The following is a 24,471-nucleotide window of genomic DNA, read 5'->3' as shown; positions in this document are numbered from 1 at the left end:
CCAGAGAAGAAAACCCTAAATTGAGAATAGAGGTAACATGAAAAAAAAAAAAAAAAAGAAAAAAAAAAGAAAAAAAAATATTAACCAAAAAAATTAAAATAAAATAAAATAAAAACAAACAAAAACAAAACAAACCCAAACCAAACCACAGTACTGTCCTCTATTCCAAAAAGTAACTCCTGATCTTTTTGGTTAAAGTAATACTTAGACCAATCATTCAGTTTTCTTGCTTGATAAAGTGTGACTGGGGAAATGGAGGGAGGGGGGCAGGGGAAAGAAAAAAAACAAAACAAAACAAAACAAAAAAAAAAAAAAAAACCCCAAAATAAAACCAAAATAAAACAAACAAAAAAAAACCAAACAAAAAAAAAGCACACAGACATCAACTAGTCACCTTGATGAAAGTCTCAATACAGCTATGGAAAGCCTAAGTATTTATTCTCTTACAGTACACTGGGTGCCGGCTGCAAAAAGAACAAAAAAATGTATCCACTTCAGGCACAACTTCTTTCTTTTTAAATTTAAATCAGTAAAAGAAACCGGGTTTAGAAGCTGCAGTGTTCTAAGCAGCAGCAGATTTGTGCATTGTTTTAAATATATTTAAATTACCACACTGATGGCACACCTCAGCCTTATGAAATTCTGCACTGTCTGTTCCAGAACACTACAAAATCCACCGACCCTGGGAGAGACTTGCACTGAGCTCTAAGGACTGGCTAAAAGGAGTCAAGTTAAATGAACTAGAAAAACACTGTAACATTTGGCCATCAACTCAAGGTATCTGAATGTTTGTGGAGATCTGATAGAAACAGAACTTATTCCACCCTCACATGTTCCTCAGAATTTGAGCAGAGTGAGCTGAAGTGAGTCTTCCCTTCCACTTGGGAAGGAAGATAATGCAACTGAGCACTAAGGCATAATAAACCTTGGCCAAAAACAAGGAGAAAGCATAATAACTGTAGTGCAGAATTCCACAAGGTCTGCCCGAGCAGAGCTGTCTATGTTTACTCACAGAGGCAATGGAGATTGCAGTTACCAGTTGCGTTAAATGCACCATTCAAAACAAGCTTCTAAAATGTGATACTATAAGGCGCCACCTTAAAGTTCTCCAGAATGCAACTGTGCAGAAATTTAAAATGGTTTCGTAAATTTAATTTTAAACATAACATGAGAAGGTGTTAAAACTGGTGGAATAGCTTCTGAGAATTTGGAGGAAGGGGTGAACAGGGAGATATTCAGTACCCTTCGGCAGCCCCACCGCACGGCCCAACGTCGCCGTGGGTTGGGATCAGTCTATAACACCAGCCTGGCGGATCTTTCTCTCTGCACCAAATCCCTGCAAGGAAAACAAAACACACTTTTAGCTCCAGCATCACATAATCATGGAGTCATTTAGGCTGGAAAATGATATAAGGGTCTCCTTGAGCCAGGTCTCATAAGATCTCTTGGAGATCTGTATCACACCTAAGATAGCTCAGCTACCTTAGAAGGAATAAAATCAGCAGGATGGCTTCTGTGGCAGTGTTGGAAACAGAAAAGTTTTAATAAAAGGCAAAATAACAAAACTCTTTACAGAGAAAAACCAAGGTAAAACACCTCACAAAAGTGATTAATTTCTTTGTGCTCTTTTTCTTCTAGCAAATTGCTTAGGCAATTTAGCTCCTGTCCAATTGGCTATCCTTAAGTTTGAGGTGAAGTCCCCCAGGCCCTATGAGGTGTCTTTTTTGCTAATTGAAGCAAGAACCTTCTGGGCTTTTTTCCTTTTTAAGGAGACAAAGAATAGTTTTGTCACCCCATCAACAGGAAGCACATTCCTTTAGAAAAGGGCTTTAAAAATCATCAAGTCCAGCCATGAACCTGGCACTGCCACTGGGCTTTGAGGCAGAGCCTGGTCTGTTCCACCCAAGGAGCTCCTTTCTAATTAGTCATGTTTGTCTTCAGAAACAGAGACAGCAACAAAACAGGTTCTCTGGGGTGCTCTTTGTAGTCCAAACACAACAGAGATTCCAAACACTTTCCTCCTGCTCATCAAGACACAGCAGAATGTTGTGTGAAAGCCATGTAAAGGTAAATGGACTTCACTTGCTACCTCTGAGGTTTATAAATGAAGAGCAAACTATGACAGCCAAGACAAACCATGACAGAAAGGCTCCAACACAGGCAGCAGTGGGTTGCTTCTCTCCCATGTGCTCTTCTGAAAGCACAGGGACAGCACTGACACAGGGCACTGGCACAGGGCATGGCACTCACACAGAAAACAGTACTGACACAGCTCACAGCAGTGACACAGCACACAGCACTGACACAGGGCACAGCTCTGACACAGGGCACTGCACTGACACAGGGCACAGCTCACGGCACTGACACAGGGCACAGCACACGGCACTGACACAGGGCACAGCTCACGGCACTGACACAGGGCACAGCTCACGGCACTGACACAGGGCACAGCTCACAGCACTGACACAGGGCACAGCTCACGGCACTGACACAGGGCACAGCAGTGACACAGGGCACAGCTCACCGCACTGACACAGGGCACAGCTCACGGCACTGACACAGGGCACAGCACTGACACAGGGCACAGCACTGACACAGGGCACAGCTCACAGCAGTGACACAGGACACAGCTGACAGCAGTGACACAGGGCACAGCTCACGGCACTGACACAGGGCACAGCACTGACACAGGGCACAGCACTGACACAGGGCACAGCACTGACACAGGGCACAGGACTGACACAGGGCACTGCACTGACACAGGGCACAGCTCACAGCACACAGCACTGACACAGGGCACAGCTCTGACACAGGGCACTGCACTGACACAGGGCACAGCTCACAGCGCACAGCACTGACACAGGGCACAGCACACGGCACTGACACAGGGCACAGCACTGACACAGGGCACAGCTCACGGCACTGACACAGGGTACTGCACTGACACAGGGCACAGCTCACGGCACTGACACAGGCACAGGCACGCACTGACACAGGGCACAGGCACTGACACAGGGCACAGCTCACGGCACTGACACAGGGCACAGCACTGACACAGGGCACAGCTCACAGCACTGACACAGGGCACAGCTCACGGCACTGACACAGGGCACAGAGCACGGCACTGACACAGGGCACAGCGCACGGCACTGACACAGGGCAGAGCACACGGCACTGACACAGGGCACAGCACTGACACAGGGCACAGAACACGGCACTGACACAGGGCACAGCGCACGGCACTGACACAGGACACAGCGCACGGCACTGACACAGGACACAGAGCATGGCACTGACACAGGGCACAGCACTGACACAGGGCACAGCTCACGGCACTGACACAGGGCACACAGCACAGCACTGACACAGGGCACAGGCACTGACACAGGGCACAGCTCACAGCACTGACACAGGGCACAGCACTGACAGAGGGCACAGCACTGACACAGGGCACAGCACTGACACAGCTCACAGCACACAGCCCTGACACAGCGCACGGCACTGACACAGGACACAGCGCACGGCACTGACACAGGGCACAGCGCACGGCACTGACACAGGGCACAGAGCACGGCACTGACACAGGGCACAGCGCACGGCACTGACACAGGGCACAGCGCACGGCACTGACACAGGGCACAGAGCACGGCACAGCTCTCTACAGAACAGCAGCAGACAGAGCTCAGGCCCCCGACAGAGGCAGCAGTGTGTTCCCCTGCAGGGCTCTGCCCTGGGTGTACCTTTGAGTTGTCGGGGCCCCGGGGCTGGCGCAGCACCGTGAGCCGCGGGGCGTTGGCATCGTCCAGGTTGATGCTCTTTAGACGGTTCACGAGTCTATCGGGACGCGGAGCAGCCACGGCCTTGGCGCCTTCGCTGCAAGAGAGCACACACAGGGCACGGTCACCCCAGGCTGGGCAAGGCACCCCAGGTTTGCCAGGCCTTGAGCACAGTCATTTATTGTACAGGATTGATGCTGGGTGACAGCAGACTCTTCTGATGGCCTGGCCCTGCCCCAAACCTTGCTGTCCACACGGGACTCTGCACTAGCAGGACTCAGTGATCTCTGGAGGTGCTCTTTAGGGAGCAGAGGTCTTGTATTTACTCTCATGCACACCTAACCAGTGTTTACTACATTTCTATTGCCCAGAGAAGCTGTGGCTGCCCCATCCCTGGAAATCTCCAAGGCCAGGCTGGATGGAACTTGGAGCAACCTGGGATAGGGGCAGGTGTCCTTGCCCATGGCAGGGGTGGAATGAGATGGTTTTTTAGGTTCCCTTCCAACCCAACCCAACCCAACCCAACCCAATTCATTCTGTGATTGCGATTAAACTGCAATAATAAAGGCTTGCAAGCTGCCAGCATATCATGGCAGATCATTAACATCTCTGAAGATGATGAAAACACCTAATTTTGAGAAAAAAACATTAGCTTTCTGTTACTACTGAAGAGTTATCTCAAGCTTAAACAAAATACAAATTATACAGTCTCCCTCAAGTGTGTAAATAGTTAAAAAAACCCAAAGCCATCACTTGTAAAAAATGCCATGCCAAAAAGAAGGTTCTCTAAAAAATGAGCTTTCTATTTAAAAATTAAGCTGCTCTTCAAGAAAGAGATGGCAGCAGTGGAGTGTGCTGGCCAGAGGCCAGCATCCACACAGGAAAGCCATCAGTTTCCTTATCATTAACTTCCACTTGCAAGCCTGTATCCAAATTCCTGCTACAGGGGGAGTTTAAGAATAGGTTAAAAAGGGAACAAGCCATCTGTAATTAGGAAGAGCTGGGAGTGCTGCTGCTGCCTGCACTGGATCCCCTGGAAGAGCTGGGAGCTCTCAGGCCTGGCTCTCCCTGGAGGCAGATGGAACCCAGAGCTCCTGCTGCAGGAATCCAGCTCAGGCAGAGCCAGGCTGCTGGGCTCTGCTGGGATGCAGACACTGTGCCAGGGTCACTCCCTTCCATCCCAGGGCCTCACCAGACACGCCACACGTTACAGGCACTGCATTTTCCTGTGCGCTGGTTCAGGATTACGGAGAACTCCACTTCATCCCCAGCCTGGAGCTCCACACCATCCTGGACTTCTTTAACATGGAAGAAGAGCTTTTTGCTGTCACCAACTTCATAGTTAATGAAACCAAACTGAAAAGCAATACATCACAAGGTTATTGATTTGTTCTGCATCCAGACAAATGCAGTAACTTATTTATCACAGTAATTTAACTACTTTTAAATAAAACTTCAAAACAGTGCTGCCTAATACAAGTGGAAATGCAATTTCTGCAGTGATCACAACATTCTGTCTGGAAACAACACTTCTGGAAATCCAGGCACTCTTCCTGGCACTGTAAAGTCACATTTAAATCCTGAAGTCTACAGAACAAGTTCTGAAAACTGCCCCCAAGTCCTGGCAGTATTAACCTGGTAGTCCTCTGTATTAAACAGAGAAGAGCAGTGCCCCAAGCTCTGAGACTCCACCCTGAAGTTACACAGCAGCAATCACTCAATTTTTGGCCTGTCACTGGGATAAGAAGCCATTTGCTTCTGTTTTCCATTCTACTCATGTACAAGCCAGGAATACTCATCCAGCCTCTCCATAAATGACTGGAGATTAGTGCTGCATGGTATCTGTAAAGACAGCATTTGCAACATTTAACTTTTTAATCATTCCAAGATGCAACGAGGGCAAAGATCAGCCTTTGCATTTTGGATGAGCTGTAATCACTGACTGCTTAATGCTGTGAAGAAGCTTCTTCCAGAAGCAAAGTATGTGCATGTTTTGTTTTTCTGAACACTTTTTAAATGCTCTGTGCAGCAGAAACCAGTGAGAGCAATCTCTAGGACATCTCAAAGCTAAATCTTCCAGAATTATCTGCTGCCCAGCAGTTCTGATGTTTCAGCACCAAACCAGGCTCTGAGCCCACCTTTCCTCAAGTCACACCAGGGTCAGGCATAACCTGGGTTACCACTCCAGTTCCCTAGAGCTGGAGTCCTGAGCAATCTGTTTGGGTACAGCTGCCTGAGTTCCAGTGCTGAAGTGGTTCTGAGCTGCTCTGTGCCAGCTGGAGCAGTGATTTCCCATCCCCATGCCCTGGTGCCAGAGTCACTCACCTGGTCCTTGACGCACTCCACGGTGGCCCTGCGGAAGGGGGTGATGTTCACAGCCATCGTCTGCCCGTTCTGACCCAGCACACACAGCTGGAACTTTACTGTCTCCCCCTTTTGCAGACAGTCACCTTTGTTTGCCATGCCAACAATTCCAAAGGGATAGACCTCTCCTTTCATCTCACCTAGGGGGGGAAGCAGGAGACAGAACTGAGAGGCCTTTGCCACCTGATGTCACATTTCCAATATTACAAATCTGCTTAGCTGTGTGGATACAGTTTGTAGTGTGAATAAAATCCTCAACAGCTCTTTTTACAGTGCATTCAACTTCTGCACTTGTGAAAAGAACCCTTAATTAAAAGGAACCAATCTTACCATCCTCCATGACTTCAATCATGCCCTGGTACTCTGTCTGTGTGGGATCTACACTCCTCAAGGGACGAATTACTTTACCAGAGTAAACAGTTGGATCAGCTTCTTCAGTAATACCATTCACTGAAAAGAGACACAGAATAGAGGTATAGGATGTTTTAATCATAGTTTATTTTAAAATTGATTTAAATAAGTGATTCAGATTAACCAGGAGTCAACATTTTGCACTAGAGGACAACAAATCAAAATCACACTGACATACCATACATGGAAGTAGAAAAATTTTTCTCAAGAACTTAAGGTCAGGAAGCTTGAAAAGCAAACCAAAGTGTTGCCTTCCTTTCTCTTCCACATTCCCTACTCATTTAATCACCCAATAACCTTAAAGTATGCATTCCCCCCCACACCCCAAGTCCTCAATACCCTCCTCCATCTGCCCTGCTCTTGCCATCTTTTCCCCTGTAAGGTACAGCACAATTAGCGCAGGTGCAGAAATGGTCAGTTCTGCCATTCAGCCTCTCCTCATAACCTTTAAGTGAGGAGGACTGAGAACACTAAAGGTCCACAGAATTGCAACTGTGCACAGAACTGTTGGCCTGTGCTTGTCTGTTCTGCAAACACAGGCAGCAGCTTTCAGGGAACCAAAGATCACCCCACACTGAGTATCTTCTTGCTCTCAGCTCCAATTGTAAATGGATCATTAACAAACTTTACCCCCCAGCATGTGCCAAGAGCCCTGCAGACAGAAAACACCAGGTACAGCCTTACCTGCATGTGTTTTGTTTACTTTCTCTGCACTAACTTTGTTTCCTTTGCCTTTTGACAAGCTGTATTCCACAGTGTCTCCAAGTTCCAGGCTATCGATATCACCACAATACTCACTACAGGAACAGAATGATAAACAGTTTTTCTTTATTTACATGACAATAGTGATGCTCACTCAACATCCACATCAGTTATCAGAAATTATGTAAATCCCTCATCAGTTCACAAGGAATCTCCATCCAGGAAAGTGAAGCATTTCAAATACATAACACAACTGGATTTCTTGGCCTGGGAATTAGAGGCACAGACCACCACGACTGCTGACTAACAGAAAAGCCTGAACCAGTCCAGCAGAGATGATAAATCAAATTGTTGATATCTAAGCTTACATATAAATATAGATATATTCTGTGTGTGTGTGTGTAAAGTGCAAATGAGTTCAACACTCAATCCAACAAAACCCCACACCCTCCCACTCCCCCCAGACAGACACATAATCAAATAATAAAACTGTCCTTCACCTGTAGTGGAAGAAGATCTCCTTATCATGATTGGCTGTTTCAATAAACCCAAAGTTATCTTTCAGGGCTGCCACGTATCCCAAGAGCCTCTTGGAGCTGTAGTTGCGTCCCAGCATCCTGACAGAAACAGCCGTCTGCAGCCCGGTTCTCTTCACCTCACACACACAGAACTCAACCTGGTGGAGACATGGCCATCAACACCAGACAGAAAGAGGCAAAGAAAACCAAACACATTCAATACCAGACAGAAAAATGCAAAGAAAACCATGATGACAAAAAAATCCCCAAATTTTGAAGCTGTGCAGCTCTGCAGCAGCACCAGTCTCTGCAGGAAAGTAATTTCCTGGTCACTGCTTTCCCCTAACCCCATCTGTCATTGACATTTCCTACATCCCAGGGAGCAGCACCACACCTGGGATACCTGCAAGGCAAGCCAGCCCCCAGCACTCACCTTTTCACCACTTAAACATGAGAACCTTTCTGCCCATGGGGATCACCTCCTCTCCCTACACTGCTCACCAGTGAACCACAGTGGGATGGGCCTCACTCCACTCTTTGTTTCAGTTTTTAGAGACAATAACCAGTAACTAGAATGGCTCCTGAGGGTTTTGTTGCTCTTCCTGATCTCCAAGTTTTTTCCCTTTCCATTGTCTCTCAGGCTAATATGCTCATGAGGGAATATTCTCCCTCTTCAATATCAATCTTACTCTCCACGCTAATTAATTTCTTCTTGACAAGCAGCGTCCACTCAGTGATAAGAATTCTTTGTTTAAAAAGCACCATTTACACAATAAGACACTATTTCCCCACCTATATATCACCAGGTTGGAGGGTATTTTTTACTTACAGAAGATTAAGTCATTTAAACACAACATTCCAGGTGATACCACACAGATGCCTTGTCCTCCCTTTGTTCCAAGTAAAGGCAAAGAGAAGCTCACACCCACAATGCCCAGAACAGCATTTCCCAATAGTACCCTTAATTCTCTCACCTTATCTCCTATCTGGGGATTAGTAGATCCTTCCACATCCTTGGCCTGGTAAGGAATGGTCAGTTTTACTCCACAGTCATCATACACAATTATTCCATCCTCAGCTTCCTGAAAACAAGAGGTCAGAATTCAGCAATGTCTCTTTAGGAACAGTTTCTTACACACAGTTCAAGCACTGATCATTGGAGTCTCAGTGGTTTTACAATAACTGCTCAAAACCACAACTAAACTCTGGGTAAGGAGCTTTAAATGATGCCAGACAGTTTTTTAAAAAGCAATGAAGTATTGCCACCAGTTCCAGGAAGCATTTATTGGAACTTTTAAGTATTCTGGCATTGTTTAGAACAGCAGAACAAAACAGTAAGAGATGCTTCCCAGGAAATTTAATAATTCTATCTAGAATCTTGTGTACTGAGAGGCAGAAAGAAACTCCCCATCAGTCTCCTGGAAATTATCCTCAACAACAATATGATTGTTGATGATTATTAACAATACTTTTATTATCTTGTTCAGAGCAGTTAATTTTCACTGACAGCTCTCATCAGCTGTAATTCACATCTATACAGAATGAACAGTGCTTCAAACCCAGCTGAACTAGAGATTTTAAAGGAGCAGCCTCGGTCTGCAATGGCAGGAATGAAGAAGAGCAGCATTACCTTCTCTTTGCCTTTATTTGGGCTAGTGGCTTTGGCTGGAGTGGCTTCTTTGTCTATAGTGCCCACAAAGCGATGCTCTGACTGGGTGTGGAAGGAAACTGTGCCCTTGGGGAGCTTTTTAATCCTTATGGCATGGTTCCTTTGGGCAGACAGCATATCCTGGAAAAGAAATCCACCAGGTTATAGACAGACTGTGCATAATTTCCTTAAATGCTGAGATTTTATGAGAGTTTAAATCCCACTTACAGGAACGACGGTGAACTCCACTTCATCAGAAATATGGAGCTGATTTCCATCCATGATCTCACTGAAGTGGAAGAACATCCGAGCATCCCTGTCCACACACTTAATGAAGCCAAAGCCATCCCTCATTGCTGCAATCACACCCTGCAACAGCCAAACCAACAACTGCAGTTCAATCCCTGCTATGTGACACCTGTCCAGCTGCTCCATGTGTCAGGAGTTGGCAGAAAGACCTGAATCCTGGGAAAACACTGGGTTTAAGCAATGTCCTTCCTTGCAAACCCAGGTGCTCAGAGCCCTGGTCAACCTGAAAGTTCTTCCCACCTCATTCCTGAAGTCAGCTTGAGATAAAGAGTGAAGTGGAGAATAGTAATTCAAGGACTGAAGCTAAAGAACCTGTCAGAACAGGGAACACAATGGGGCAGCTCTGCAAACACTCTATCATCTATAGGAGAATATTAAACATAGAAACACACACTAAAAGTACAACCATCTATAAAAACAGGAAATAAAATCAGTGTTCAGAGGAAAGTTTAAGAGAAAAACCATCAGATTTCTAGTCCCAAAGAAAGGAAATATAAAGAAGCTGTTAAACAAGACTCCCATTCCCGTGGGTGTGTTTTGGGAACACACTCCCATGTGACACAGGAGTTTAGTGGCCTTCCTGATAACCACTAGGAATGGAATGCTGAGTGATAAACAGAATATACTGACTAAAACCCAAACTCTAGTACCAGATGCTGCCGGAATTAAGGTAGAATTCATTAAAATATTGCCTTCACCCAGTTAATACAGAGTTTAGCAAGGCTCAGGACAAGCTCAGAGGCTCTGAATGACAGTGCAAAGGTACCTTTCACCTTTAGGAACATTCTTCTCTTAAGCAACTTTCACAAACTCCAGCAAACCAAGAAACCTTCCTAGAAGCTGCCAGAACTCATCACTCACAAGACAGCTCAACTCAAGTAGGTGTATGTAGCCAGAGCAGAAATACAAGAAGTCTATAGGATAGACACCCAAAATCTCAAAGGATGAAATCAAAACTCAAGGTTTTCTTAAAGCTAAGGGACAATAATTCACAGCACACTGATGTGACAACACTGTAACTGAACTCCAAACTGCAAAGGAAAGCAAAGTTACAGTCTAGCTGGAACAGAACCAACATTCCAAGTTACAGGAATGAAAGATATTCTGTAATGCTCATTAGCACATCCATCTTAGTCCCTGTAATCCACAAAGAGTTTCTTGTACTCAGAGAACTCTGCTCTTTACCATCCCTCATCTCTTGACCCTCAGACAGAGATTGGCCAAAAAACTTGAAATACAAAAGCTGCTCAGAGTCCCTCCTCCAATTATTTACATTTTTCATTACCTGACCCAGGGCAGTCCCAGGGTCTCCAGTTTCCCAAAGGAAGATGAGTAGTTTCCTCTTAACACTCAAGTATGTGAATTTTAAACTGTCAGTTCAAGACTACATCACTTGTGTCTGCTATAACCAGTCAGCAATCCCATCCAGGAGGGCCAGTTAAGGTCTAATTTCCTAATGTAATTTCACTTTAATGTTAAAAAGTAGTTAAGACTCTTTTCTTTTAAGGCAAAGATGCAGAGCATTAATTCTGAATTTTCTGCTTTGCTTGCAGTGCTGGTCCTAGAGCTGGATTTCAGAGCAGGCAATGGAAGACACGAGTGACTTTTGTATCTATTGTGGAACACAGCCCCACACTCATGCTTTTCTTTCACTTCCCCTCAAGAACGGGAAATGTTCAGAGATGGATACTTGCCATTTCTCTGGTTTCATTAGTAAACTGGAAAGTGTTGGGGAGAACCTCGATGTTGGTGGCTCGCTCCAGTTTGTCGCGCCTGTCCGTGGAAATGTTGAACCGAACGTGGTCGCTCTCCAGCAAGGTCACCTTGGATTTTGTGTCCTTGTCCCCAAAGGGAAGCTCCTTAGGAATCACAAAGTCCACTTTGATGCGGCCAGGTAATGGATCACTCTGGGGACAGAAAGCCAAGGGAAAGCTGAGCTCACCTGCAGGGCTCAGCACAGGGGGTCCTGCCAAGTCCTGCTGGACCCAGGCTCTGCTCCATCACCACCACTCCACATCTGAAGCTTGCCCAGTGCAAGGTGGCTTTTGGAGCTGTTGGTTGACTTGAAGGTTTTTTAAGCCTCAGCCATATCCTGCTGAAGGAATTTTCTCTATTTCAAGAATGAAGTTTATAACCATAACACTTCTAAAATGCAGGCTCCTTCTTATTAAGTCTTCAAAACATCCCAAACCTTCCCACACTAACAGAGACTCACCTAAAACCTTAGTGAATTGCTCATGAACACTCCTCCAAGTCAAACGTTACAGCCCAAAAGCCTCATTAACTGTTAATGCTCACAAGAATCCACAGATCCGGCTTATCCCAGCAAGTATTTTTCCCTTTTTCCCTAGTCTTTTGCTTCAAGGATATGTCTAACTCCACAAAAATTTATAGCAAGTATTTGAAACATTAAACACACACTCCATGATGTACCACTACCCTAACTCTTCTTCTTTGGATTTGAAATTAAGAGTAAATCTTTATTCTGACATGATGCTTATGCAGCAAAGAGGTACTGGGAAATAGGAACAACTGTTTCCAGTTATTGACTGGAATTCAATACAATCAAACCAGCATTACACAGATTCATTTAGTTACTGAAATTTACCTGGTTTTTGCTGGGTACTTTTGGAATTACTTTGGTTACAGTTCCTTCAAAATGTTCAATGCTGATATCTTCAAAAATGACAGTTCCTTGAGGCAGCAGTCTAACATCTGTTGCAACTTCTTTACCCTAAGAGCACAAAATCAGTCAAACACCCAAAGAGAAGAGAGAAAGTAACAGACATTTCCCAATGAACCTCAATGAACCTCCTCCCCCCTTTTTAGAGCTGGGGAAAGCAGAGAACTGTGCAGTTATTCCCTAGGACCTTTGCTTCGTTTTACTGGATTTCGTCTTACATTTCTGTCTTTGATTGTAAACTCCACATCATCACCAGGCTGTAAGGTTTCTAGGTCACCTTTAAATTCACTATAATGAAAGAATATCTCCTTCACGACATCACCTCTCTCAATAAATCCAAAGGCTTCCTGTCAACAGAAAAAAAGAGAGTGTTTAATTGTTCATTATTGGAACATACCAATAAATCATTTGACATGTTCTGGTAAACACAAAACAATCTCTGAATCCCAGCACAGCACTTACAGGTGTACACAACTGACTGCCACAAGAAATATATAAACAGCAATAAATGGAACTTTCTGTTAAGAGGAGTATCAGTAGCAAAGATGAGCTGTTTAAACCATTTCACACAATTTACACCCGCAGCCCAAGCTGTTAACAGCTCTAAACAGCTTAAATATTGCTTTGAACAGCACTCTTCAAAATAGCATTTAATTTTCAAACGAAACTTAAAATTACTTACTTTCATGGCACAGACTACTCCTTGACAGCGGGCTTGTTTCTTTTTTAATAGCATAATGTTACGAGCACTTACAGCACCAGTACTAGAGAAAAAAAAAATAATCTGTAAACTCAAAACTGAAACAATAACTAAGATTGCATTTCATATAATAGTTCTTGCAATAGGTATAAATTCTGCCTGACTGCTCAAGCAAAATATGAAGCCAGAAAAGTAATACCAACTTACTGTTTATTTGTATCAATTATAAAGTTTATTTTGTCTCCCGTTTCCAGCTGTACATTTCCTTCAACATCCTCTGGGGTGTAAGTCAGGTAAAATACTTCCTGTAAATTAACATTAACTAAAGTTACTCTGTTTGCAGAACAGTTGTTTCAAAGAAAGATGAACACAATTGTAATAACAATATCTGCTTAATTTAGTGAGAAAATCAACAATAATAAACATGGCATGCAAAACATTCTTTTCTGTCGTGCTGTTTTGGTGAGTATGTAACAAGCAGCTTAAGTTGAAAGGTTTTGTACATGACCATCTTTAAAGGCCAATTTCTAAATGCTAGAAGTTCAAGAGAAGGATACATGAACTTCATCAAGTTTAAAAGAGAACAACTATTTGACTCTAAGAAGTTCTCCACAGATACAAGCAAGCAAACTGTCTAAAAACCATTATTTTTTGTAGTAATTACCAAAGCATGCTTTTTTTTTTTTTTTTTTGCCAAAAACTGCACAGTTCAGTGCAGTGCCAATTATCTACAATAAATTGGTTTTTTCTGGTTTTTTTTTTGTCATAGACCACAGTGATGGACCAGTGAAGAGTTCAAGTAAAATACGCAAGCTTTACCCCATTACGTTCGTAGCAAACACTCCCTGTTGGACTTTGACCCGGGGCAGCTGGAGATTTACTCTCTAAATTGTGAGGAACAGCACACACAACCTACCAGTCAAAAAAAAAAAAAAAAAAAATCCATTGCTAGTCATTTCAGGAGTGGCATTGTTGTACACAAAATGAATCTCTACTACACACTCAGCAGGGAATGCCACACTGCAACTTTTCAATCTCACAGAACCCCTCTTGGCTCTAAGAAGTGTTTGGAGCCAAGTAAGAGCTCAAACTGAACCTCTGAATTTTTACCAGAGCACACTGAAATATTTTTTAGTGTAACTATACTGAAGGAAATTAATATCCATGCTCAATTAACCCAGTTTTCTGTACTGGAGAAAAGGATGGCAATGATGCAGAGATAGAAAACAGGCACTAACTTGTCCATTTATTCGTTCTTCAGGTAATATTTCTGGCTTTATCTTCACCAATTTAATAGCAATGGGTTTTCCAGTTCGGCGGTCAGAAGACACTTCAAACTCAACATCGTCTGCAACACAAGCAAACATTGCAATCTGTCAGAGCTCTGGCTGGGATTGGGGTTTTGTAAAAAATCATTCAATGGCTGAGTTTAATTCACTGCTGTAGCTAAACACAGTCAAGTAGAACTCAGGTCCTTTTGTTACACACGATTTGCAAATATTTTCTGGTTATTCTGCTTATTATCTCCTGTTGCCAATGAACAATTCCAGTGTAATTCCACAGCAATTTCCTCCCCCTGACTTGCTCGCTGTGCAGCAGACTCCACACTGAAGTTCAGACAACACAACAAAGGTCACAAAACAGTTTAGAAACTTCACTCTCATGGTGATTATCAGCATGAAGTTGTAGCCTCCTCATGCTGAAAACCACGTGGCCATCCTCAAACTAACCAAACAAATCGGGAGCACAAGAGGGAAAATCTCCCACAGTCTGAGTACTTGCCTCCACCTCAGCTAGACAAGTTTGACCTAACACTGCACCTTTTCCTTCTCCTCAAGTTTGTACCACAAGCTGCACAAAGTGCTGCGAAGGGCTCCCACCAGGAGCACTGAATTATTCACAGGCAGTTTCCTTAGATTATCAGTGAAAAAGAAAAGGTTGTGGGGGGAGGAGAAGTGTTCTAAAGAGTTTGTTTTGATTCTTACCACTTTTTCTTTTACTTATTCTTTATACCCTTTTAAAATTTTAAACCTACTTTACCTTTCTCCTAATCCTATCTCTTAGCAAAAAATAAATATCTTAATAATTAATCAACACAAGCTCACTACACTTATCACTGCATTAATGAAGAAATCTCAAAATTAGGAAAAAATGAAATCAACAAACCAAAAAACACCTGGCCATCCTCAAACTAACTCTAACCAAAGAAATAGGGAGCACAAGAGGTAAATTCTCTCACAGTCTGAGTACTTGCCTTCGTCTCACCTAGACAAGTTTGACCTAACACTTCACAAGTTTGTACCACAAGCTGCACAGTGCTGGAAAGGGCTCCCACCAGGAGCAGTGAATTATTCACAGGTGTTTTCTTTACATTGTCAGTGAAAAAGAAAAGGTTGTAGGGGGAGGAGAACTAAAGAGTTTGTTTTGATTCTATGGCTTCTTTTTCTTTTAGTTACTTTTAATAAAATCTTTATACTCTTTTAAAATTATAAACCTGCTTTACCTTTCACTTAATCCTATCTCTCAGCAAGAAATAAATACCTTAATAATTAACCAACACAAGCTCACTACACTCATCATCGCATTAATGAGGAAATATCAAAATCAGGAAAAACTGAAATGAAACCAAAACCACCAGACCCCAGAAGCAGCAGAGGGTATTTTCTGCCAAAGCTCAGGTACCTCCTACTTTGAGCTCCTGCAGGTTGCCGTTGTACTGGGAGCAGTGGAAGAAGAGCCGGGCCTGCCGCTCCGAGCACTGGATGAAGCCGTACGAGGTCAGCAGCTTCTCGATGACGCCGGTCTCGCGCAGCGCTGCCGAAGTACCGTTGGGGTACCCGTTGTGTCCATTGTTGTGGAGCAGGTTTGGATCAAAGCTCATCTGGGCCACACAAAGCAAACAACAATACTGAGCATCAGCTTCCTTACTTCACAACCTGTCCTGGATTGCCAAGCAAATTGTATCTCTTTGCCATCTCTATGGCAGCTGTCTTCTGTTCAGGGGGCAGCTTTCTTTATCTCTTCCACACCCACTCCTCCCTCTGGGAGGGATAATAGTATTATATTATAATAATAATTACCTGCTGATATTATAATAATAATTACCTGCTGATACCAGGCTTTTGAATGTCCCTGCATGGCTGATAAGAGCTGCAGCACCCATTGGGAGATGTGAGCCCAGGGGGAGGAGCCAAGCATTCCTACCCGGATAGAATCTGGAGATTCTGGAACACCAGCACGGCTTCTGCACTGGATTTCCCAGAGGAGCAGCAGCTGCCTCTGCCCCTGGCCCTTCAGAGGCAGAGTGCACCTTTCTCCAGGATCCCTGCTCCAGCAGAACCAGCCCTGGCACTGCAGGAGGGCTGAGCCACAATTCCAGTGGCACTGCTGCCAGCCCCCTGACCCACAGGGTGTCAGGCTGTGCTCTGCCTCTGCCAGGGCTGGGTTGGGGTCACTGCATTGTTTATTTTATCTTTTTATTTTCTTCCCTAGTAAAGAACTGCTATTCCTGCTCCCATGTTTTTTTGCCTGAGAGCCCCTGAATCTAAAATTTATAACAATTCAGAGGGAGGGGGTTCACATGTTCCATTTCAGGGGAGGCTCCTGCCTTCCTTAGCAAACATCTGTCTTTCCAAACCAAGACACATCCCCACAACACAGTAAGAGCTTGTGTAGTTACTGACACCTTCCTAAAATCTTTTTTAAGAATGTTCCTAAAATGTGCTTTAAAACCACCAGAAGAGTTGAGCTTTTTTAACACAGTAATCCTTAAAATTTATACAGGAAACATATTTATAAAACAAGCCAGAACTGTAACACCAAAACAAAGCTTGCTTAGAACAAAACAGACTTCTGGCATTTTTCAAGTATTACACCTCAAAGTACTCCCACATTCACTGTTTCATGCCAGAGCCAGGAAATATCTGAAGTATCTGCTCTTCCAAATAAACAGGTGATTAGGAAAATGCAACAGTTCTGAATCAACACAATTAGGTTCAAATCCCTGCATAGTTTCTCCCTAGTTCATGTGTTCAGTCTTTCATACTAAAAAGTGCTGTTAAGTAATTAAACAGTTATGGAATTAATAACCAGAATTTAACATTCCTGTGGCATAGAAGCTCAAGTGCTAGAAAGATACAGAAAATGTGAAAATAGCACTAAAGGTGTTATGAACTCCTAAATTAACTGACATCTATTAAAACATTTTATTTTATAGGGCATTTTTTTCTTTTCAAGTCACAGATTCACCCTTGAAACTTTTCCAATCCCTTTACCAACTCATTGGCATTTTTGATGTCTCCTTTTTAAAGCACAGCACTTGGACTTACAGGCTAACAATTAAATCAGATGAAATGTATTACACCTTACTGAACACTGCAACTCAAGAGACAACTGAAGCAACCCTCTTCCCTCCAAACATCTTAAAATATAGAGGATTATTTGTTAGTTTCTAGAGGTTTTAATTTGGAAACAGAGGGAGATCATATCAGTTCTCTGCTTTCTTGCTGCAACAAGCAGAGAGATTAAAAATTACTCAGCAATGTGTTTAGTGGAGATAAAAGACACCTGAGCAACTTATAAAAGGGTCATGTTTCTCACTCTAACACAGCCAGTTAGTTACTCCATGTACTAGAAGGCACAGCATTCTCCTTCTGCTGTTTGGAAATCAGTTTAAAGGTGATCAAAGTGCATCAAAAAACACCTGCTGTGAAGTTCTTGGGCAGAAATCTTTGGTCTTGGAGACTAACATTTAAAAAATAAATTGGAAACAAGCACACAAAGTAAAGACTGACAGTATTTTGACCTCCAAGAGGAGGAGGTCTTCTCCCCCCTTCTGCTTCAGACCCACATGGGGTAGATGTAGATGAAAAACACAAGTAACAGAAGGTGGGGGAGTGATTTGAGAGGGGAAAAGATCCCAGGACACTGTGTAATGGTCTCCATCCCACAGCACTGGTCAGCACTTCCAGGGTACACTGTTACCACCCAAGGCTCTCTAAGAATTCACTGAACTGCTAAATCTGCTGTGATATCATTTCTGTAACATGCACTGCTTATTTCCTTGCTCTGCATTTCACTTTTCTTTCCCTTAAAAACTAGTAGCAATCTCTTCATGTCAATCAATGCTGCCCTCTTATTCTTACCTGACCAACCTGCAGTAAGTGGAATAAATCAATATCCCTAACATGTTCAAGTCATGAAATACTGCCATGCCAGCAAATAATGAATCAGAACCAAGACCCTGTTAGAGACACACAGAGAGCTCCAGCCCATCCCTCCTCAAAGGCCTCTTGCCAACAAAGGCAGCCATGGCTTTGTCCAGCTGAGTCCTGGGGACCTCCAAGGACAGAGGTTCCACACCTTCCTGGGGTAACTGTTGCCTCAGCAAAGATCTCTTTCCCCTCCTGTTCAGCCTAAGCTGCTCAAATGACAAAAGCCACAGCAGTCACAACTTTTTTATGCACTGAATTATGTTTAAAGGACACATTTTCTTGGAGTATTTACAAAATGCACTTGATAAAGCTGCTAAGATTTACTGACTAGTTCCTGTCAGGCATCATGCCAAGATAACAATCCTCATCTTTTGAGGAAGGCAACCCCAGGACACTGCACATCAGAAAATATCCTTGTGGGAACACAACAGCTGAAGTGTTTTAGGCTATCCTAGAGCCTGAAATACTTTTCAAAAATAAACTGGTCCTGCAAGTAGGGTGACTGGGAGAAGAGAAAATGATATGTTATTATACCTTCTCCCAGCAGAATTACAGGCCAGAGCATTAACCCGTTCTGGAAGCTGGAATGAGCCTGCCAAAGGCTTCCATGAGTCACCAAATGGCCACCTCACCTCTGATACAAGGGAAGCAACAAGCAGACACCCTGCCTGAAATATGAACTCAAGTTACATCAGAGAGAGAAAATGACAAAAATCTAGCTTAAAATTTAGCTCAGAATAGCCTCATTTAGGGTTAGAAAGCCACAGTGCTTCACCTCCTGCTCAGACTACCACTGCATGACATCATTTGAACTGTCTGAGTTTAAAGGAGCAGTAGCAGCACAGCACAAAGAACTCCTCATCAGTCCTCTAAAGCCTGACAACTTCAGTTCAAACAGAGATTCCTCAGGTGGCACTGAAACTTCCTGTACAAAGATACTACAAAGTATCAGCTTTTCCAGAAACCTGTCAAAATTCTTACATCTTATAACAGAAATATGAACTATAAACCCCATCAAAAGAAGTATTTAGAGAAAGAAAAAAAACACCTGTACTTTTTAGTATTTTAGATTAAAATACTAAAGAGAAGTTATTTGAGAAAAGGGATTGGAACCACAAACCTACTGTAACTAGAAGAGAGAAACACCAGTAATCAGCTCTCAAGGTTACAAGTATTGTTAAACAGAACTACATGCAGCTCCTATGAATTCACCAAAATAAATGAACATACCAGCAAAGAGTCATGGAACCACTGAATGGTTTGGGTGGGAAGGGGCCTTAAATATCATCCTGTTTCACCCCCTGGCACGGGCAGGGACACCTTCCACCATCCCACGCTGCCCCAAGCCCTGACCAGCCTGGCCTTGGGCAGTTCCCAGGATGGGGCAGCCAAAGCTTCTCTGGGCACCCTGAGAATTTCACTAATAAATTAATTTATTATCATGAACTATTAAAAAAAACCCTAACCAACCCCACCCTCTTCTGTTAAAAACTTAGCAAGAACCAAGCTCAAAAATACAGATATAACTCTTTCTCCACCACGTGCACCAACCTCGCAGTGATATTCAAATATTGCACTTTCAGTAGTATTTGCCGATTCTTCTGTTTCAGCACAAGTTTCTAAGGATGAAGACTGCTATTATCTTAAAAAAGGGAACAAAAGGAAGAGACAAAAAGAGAAAGAAAAAGATAGCAAAAGAAGGTGATCTATCAAGCTCTAGAGAATACAAGTGCTGCTGCCCTGGGCAGTTTCACTACAGCACTGGAGAAAACAAAGACTACTATAGCAGCGTCGGGACGTGCTCTTTTGAAGCTGTTGAGTAGGCACAAACTTCTTGTTTCAGATCAAGCCTTGTATCTTCTTCAGTGTAAGTTGCCTCTTCTTTGGTCTTGAGTTGTTACAATGTGGTATACTTAGATTCTTTTCCTGATCTGAACTTGAAGCAGCAGTTTCAGGTGGTAAATTCTGTTCTGTTCCACTTCATACTGCAAAAAGGAGAAAGACAAACACACTAAGTATCACTTTGAAGGAAATTCTCATCAAATCACAGAATGGATTGGCTCGCATGGGGCCTTAAAAACCATCTACTAACAAACCCCCTTGCACATCAGTTCCAGGTCTTAATAATGACAGGGGCATTTCCTCCACCTTAATACAGGAGGTTTAATCCACTAATAAAAGCTGTTTACAGACACATTTGGCATTCCCACTTCCAGTTTTGTTTTCCAGAAGATTGGTTGACTCCAAGCCAGTGAGATGGTATTTGTAATTTTGAACTTTTCAGACACACTTAGGCATCTCAGGGAAGGTCCCAGTGTGTACCATTAAATGTCAACTTCATTTTGATCATTAGTATTTGATCCATTAGCAAACCTTAGTCCTCCCATCAACAACTTTATGCGAGTGCTTATTAAATTATAGCATAATTTATATAAGTGCTCACACAGATCCTCAGAGGAGCAACTGGATGTATATATATACAAGGGAATTAAAATTTCCTGATTACTTCTGTTCCAGAGGTTAAGTTTTGCACTAGTGATACCTGAAGCACATTCAGAATTGTAAAAAAATTAACAAACTTCTCAATTATGTGTACAGACACTGCATGTACAAGAACACAGAGCCTTTCTCTGGACTTCTAGAACAGTTTTTGTAAAATGTTGATTCTATGTGGTGTATTTGTGTAGCTAACATCAGGAGAGGCCTTTCTGCACCAGTTACTAGTTAGCAATTAATTCCCTCCTAAAGTTTTCCAGAGTCACTTTGTCTTTTCATGAGATAAGCATGTTCAGCAAACTGCCACCTACCACACAAAATATAACCTCACAGAAATAGAAGCCTTCCTTGAGAAGAAAACAAGTTTTGAATTTGTTGCTTACTCAGTAGATAGGGAGGGACAAAAAAAAGGGAGGATATTTTTGTGGACAAAAGCGGGTGAGAAGCACCAGAGCTCTGACCTCAGAGATACACTGGCAGTTCTGCAGTGATCAAAGACATGAAGCACCAGAGCACAACTCTTCCCAAATCATTCCACAAGTCCCACACCAAAGGAGAAAAAATATGGACAAAGCCCATTTCTCCAATGTAGCAGGAAAGTGTATTTCACAACTTCTACTGAGCTTTGAATTCCCTCTGGTGGTTTGAAAGAATCATTTTAAGTGACTGAAACCTGAATGCAAAGACACTTCAAAGTCTCACCCTCAGCCCAGTGAAAATGCTGAGTGAAGGCAGCTATTGCAAGAGCCCCAAATGTGCAAACTCTTATCCAGTTTTACTGAAGTTTGTATTTCAGTGATTTTCCCCAGCTGAAGCATCTCCTTCAACCACCACTGAGAATTTCCAGCTGAAATGAGTTTTGCTGTCAGACCATCAAACACACACGAAATAGATTAAATAAACTGGGTGAGGGCTGACCATATCTGGTGTGAAAGGTTTGCACTGAAAGATTCCATAATAAAATATCATAAATTAGAAGACACAAAGCTATTGCAAAGTTAACAGTATCACTGCTTTTCCCTCACCTCAGCATTACACTGGGGCAACTGTTACCATAATCTTCCAGGACAGTGGAAGAAGTTATTTTGGGGCAGCATTTCAGCTCTCAAATGAGCACACTGCATCCCAGGAACTGGACAGACACACCTAGAATCTTCTCATGTACTTCTCTCTCATTTAATAAGATTGATATTAGAGCTCTCCTAGAGATGTAACTCTTACCATATTGCATTTGTAATTTTTTGGCCATAAAATATATCACTTTTTTATTTAATAATTAAAACACCTCATCTGATCAAATAAGACTAAAGCTAATTTTATCAGTTGTGGAGTAAAGGCTTTCCATTAAAATCCAGTCTGATTTGATAACAAGATAGGTTTACTACACTTAAGTTCTTCAAAAAAAAAGCTCATCAGGCAAGCATAACTCAAGCAAAAAGAAATCTCACTGTGCTCATCTGCCTCAAATTCTTTAGTTTTTAATTCAGCTACTATAAATACTCCTCCAAATGGTAAACACCCTGAGCAGCTGCCCAGCCCCCAAGTCTCAGTGCCTTCTGCATTTCTGTATTTACAGCCGAAAGGTTTAATGCAAAGACAGGGAAGAGCTGGGCCCTGCTCTTGACGCCTCTCCTGTGCAGATCCTGCTGAATGACAGCGGGTCACATGCCAGAAATCACCTACAGAGCCCCACATGGAACCTGCCCGATGACAGCATTGTTCTGCTTCCCATTTTCTTCACAAAAAGAGGCAACTGCAAGGACGTGCATTCTGTGGATCAGAGCACGTGCTTCCAGAAACAGCCCTCTATGATGTGAGCAAGCTACAATTTGATAAAGATAAGACTTCGTCTTCTCAGTGTGCACATACAAGACAGATCCGTGGAGATCAGGCTCTTCCATCTCTTTTCAGATGGATATTGGAAGCAGCACTGAGCTCTCAGGCACCCCAGCCAGTACGTGACAGCTTTGAGACGAGCCACCACCACAGCAATGAAGTCCTTTTCATGTCAGGAAAAAATACATATATAGAAGGGAAAAGAATTAAAGAACTACCAAGGACATCTGTAAAGAATGTTTGGAGAAAAAACCCCAAAAAGTCGTTAAAAGAAATATCCGGCTTTTTTAAGGGTTCTGCGGTGCGGAGACAAGCCCCGCGCTGGGTATCGGTGCGGACAGCAGACAACCGGCCCCGGACCGACGGAGCCGCCCAGGCCCGGTCCGTGCCGCGGCCCCGCTCGCTGCGCTGCACCAAGATGGAGGCGGCGGAGCGAGGGGCGGCCGCGCTGAGGGGCGGCGCCGGGGCCGCCGCCAGCGGGGCCGCCGTGCGCGGGGGCGGGCGGCTCCGGCCGGTGACAGCGCCAGGGCCGTTCGGGCAGGACGGGCCGGGGGGAGCGCTCGCCCCGCACACAAAGGGGGGCGATGGCGGCCGCTCCCCGCACACAAAGGGCCGCGGCCGCGCTGCGCCGGGCGGGGCCGCGCGCGGCACGCCGGGAACCGCCGCCGCCCCTCCGCCCGCACGGCCCCGCCGCCCGCCGGGGCCCGGAGCCCCCGTGGCGCCGCCCCCTCCCGGCGAGGCCCGCGAGCCCCGGCGGATCCCGGCCAGGCCGGGCCCAGCGCGGCCTCGGCGCCGCCGCCCCCAGAACCCCGCAGAGCGCAGCGCGCACCCCGCGCCCCGCGGCCGCCGCTCCATCCCCGCTCAGCCGGCCTAGTAGGCCGCACCCCCCAACCACCACCCCCCCCCCACCTCGCGCGCAACCCCGGTGGGGCTCCCGAAGCGCTGCCCCGGTACGGGCGGAGATCTGCGGGCGCAGGTCCCGCGGCGCCCGAAGCCCGCCGGGGCGGACGGGGGTGGCGGCGGCACCCGGCCCGCACTCACCCCAACAGCTCAGCGCCCCCGCTCCAGCGCCGCCATGAGCAGCACGGCACGGCACGTAGGAGAGAAATCACGGCGCTCTCGCGAGAGCCGCCCGCGGACAGGGGGGGGAAGGGGTGGGGCCGCGCGTGCGTGCCTGGAGCCCGGCGGGTGGCGCTCGCGGGCACGCGCCAGAGGGGATGGGGGGGACGGTGAGGGTGGCAGCGCCCCCTTGCGGCCCCGGGAGGGAGAAACGGCTGAGGGGAGGCGGAAAACGCCGGCAGAGGGAGAGGGAAACCTCAGGGAGGGGAGAGGAACCCCATGGGGTGAACGAGAGCCTCGGCTATAGCACAGAGCCCCGGCTGAGGGGAGAGGGAAAACCTCAGGGAGGGGAGAGAAACCCCGTGAGGGGAACGAGAGCCCCGGCTGAGGGGAGGCACAAAACCCCGGCTGAGGGGGGAGACCGAGATAGGCACAGAGAGAGACACAGAAAGAAAATCCCAGCTGAGGGGAGAGATCAAGAGGCAGAGCCTGGCTGAGGGAAGAGAGAAAACCCCAGCTGAGGGGGGACAGAACCCCGGCTGAGGAGTACACAGAGAACCCCGAGTGAGGGAGGGAGAGCTCGGCCCGGGCCAGGGCAGCGGGCACACCCCAGGCCCTCAGGAACCCCCTTTAGGGGGACACCTCCGTGCTGGGCAGGCAGAGCTCCAGGGAGGGACACGAGCCTTGCGCTCCCTGAAGGACCAGAGCATCAGGGAGAGATGCTTTGAGGACAAGGCAGAGCATTTCCAGTCCTGA

The 24,471-nt window shown here is 45.1% G+C and overlaps 1 protein-coding gene across 2 annotated transcripts; it reads right to left on the bottom strand.

Moving 5' to 3' along the window:
• Nucleotides 1-75: 75 nt before the first annotated feature.
• On the bottom strand, nt 76-23,822 carry CSDE1 (cold shock domain containing E1). 2 transcript variants are annotated; one of them, XM_030231580.2, is made up of 20 exons: nt 23,698-23,822; nt 19,876-20,309; nt 15,794-15,992; nt 14,350-14,459; nt 13,931-14,023; nt 13,319-13,416; nt 13,094-13,175; nt 12,630-12,758; nt 12,337-12,462; nt 11,423-11,635; nt 9,648-9,788; nt 9,402-9,560; nt 8,746-8,853; nt 7,754-7,929; nt 7,236-7,348; nt 6,471-6,590; nt 6,102-6,280; nt 4,969-5,132; nt 3,741-3,873; nt 76-1,336 (listed from the first exon to the last, which is right to left on the bottom strand). In XM_030231580.2, the coding sequence occupies exons 3-20, from the start codon at nt 15,990-15,992 to the stop codon at nt 1,289-1,291; spliced, it is 2,391 nt and encodes a 796-aa protein (XP_030087440.1). In that variant the 5' UTR covers nt 19,876-20,309; nt 23,698-23,822; the 3' UTR covers nt 76-1,288. The 2 variants fall into 2 exon arrangements, with proteins under 2 accessions (XP_030087440.1, XP_050841214.1); XM_050985257.1 differs by lacking the exon at nt 13,931-14,023.
• Between the last annotated feature and the right edge of the window lie 649 nt (nt 23,823-24,471).

The sequence above is a fragment of the Serinus canaria genome, chromosome 26 (genome assembly GCF_022539315.1).
Source record: "Serinus canaria isolate serCan28SL12 chromosome 26, serCan2020, whole genome shotgun sequence".
Classification (NCBI taxonomy): Eukaryota; Metazoa; Chordata; class Aves; order Passeriformes; family Fringillidae; genus Serinus; species Serinus canaria.
The sequence above is the reverse complement of the archived record's forward strand: the minus strand, read 5'-3'. Positions and strand labels throughout refer to the sequence as shown.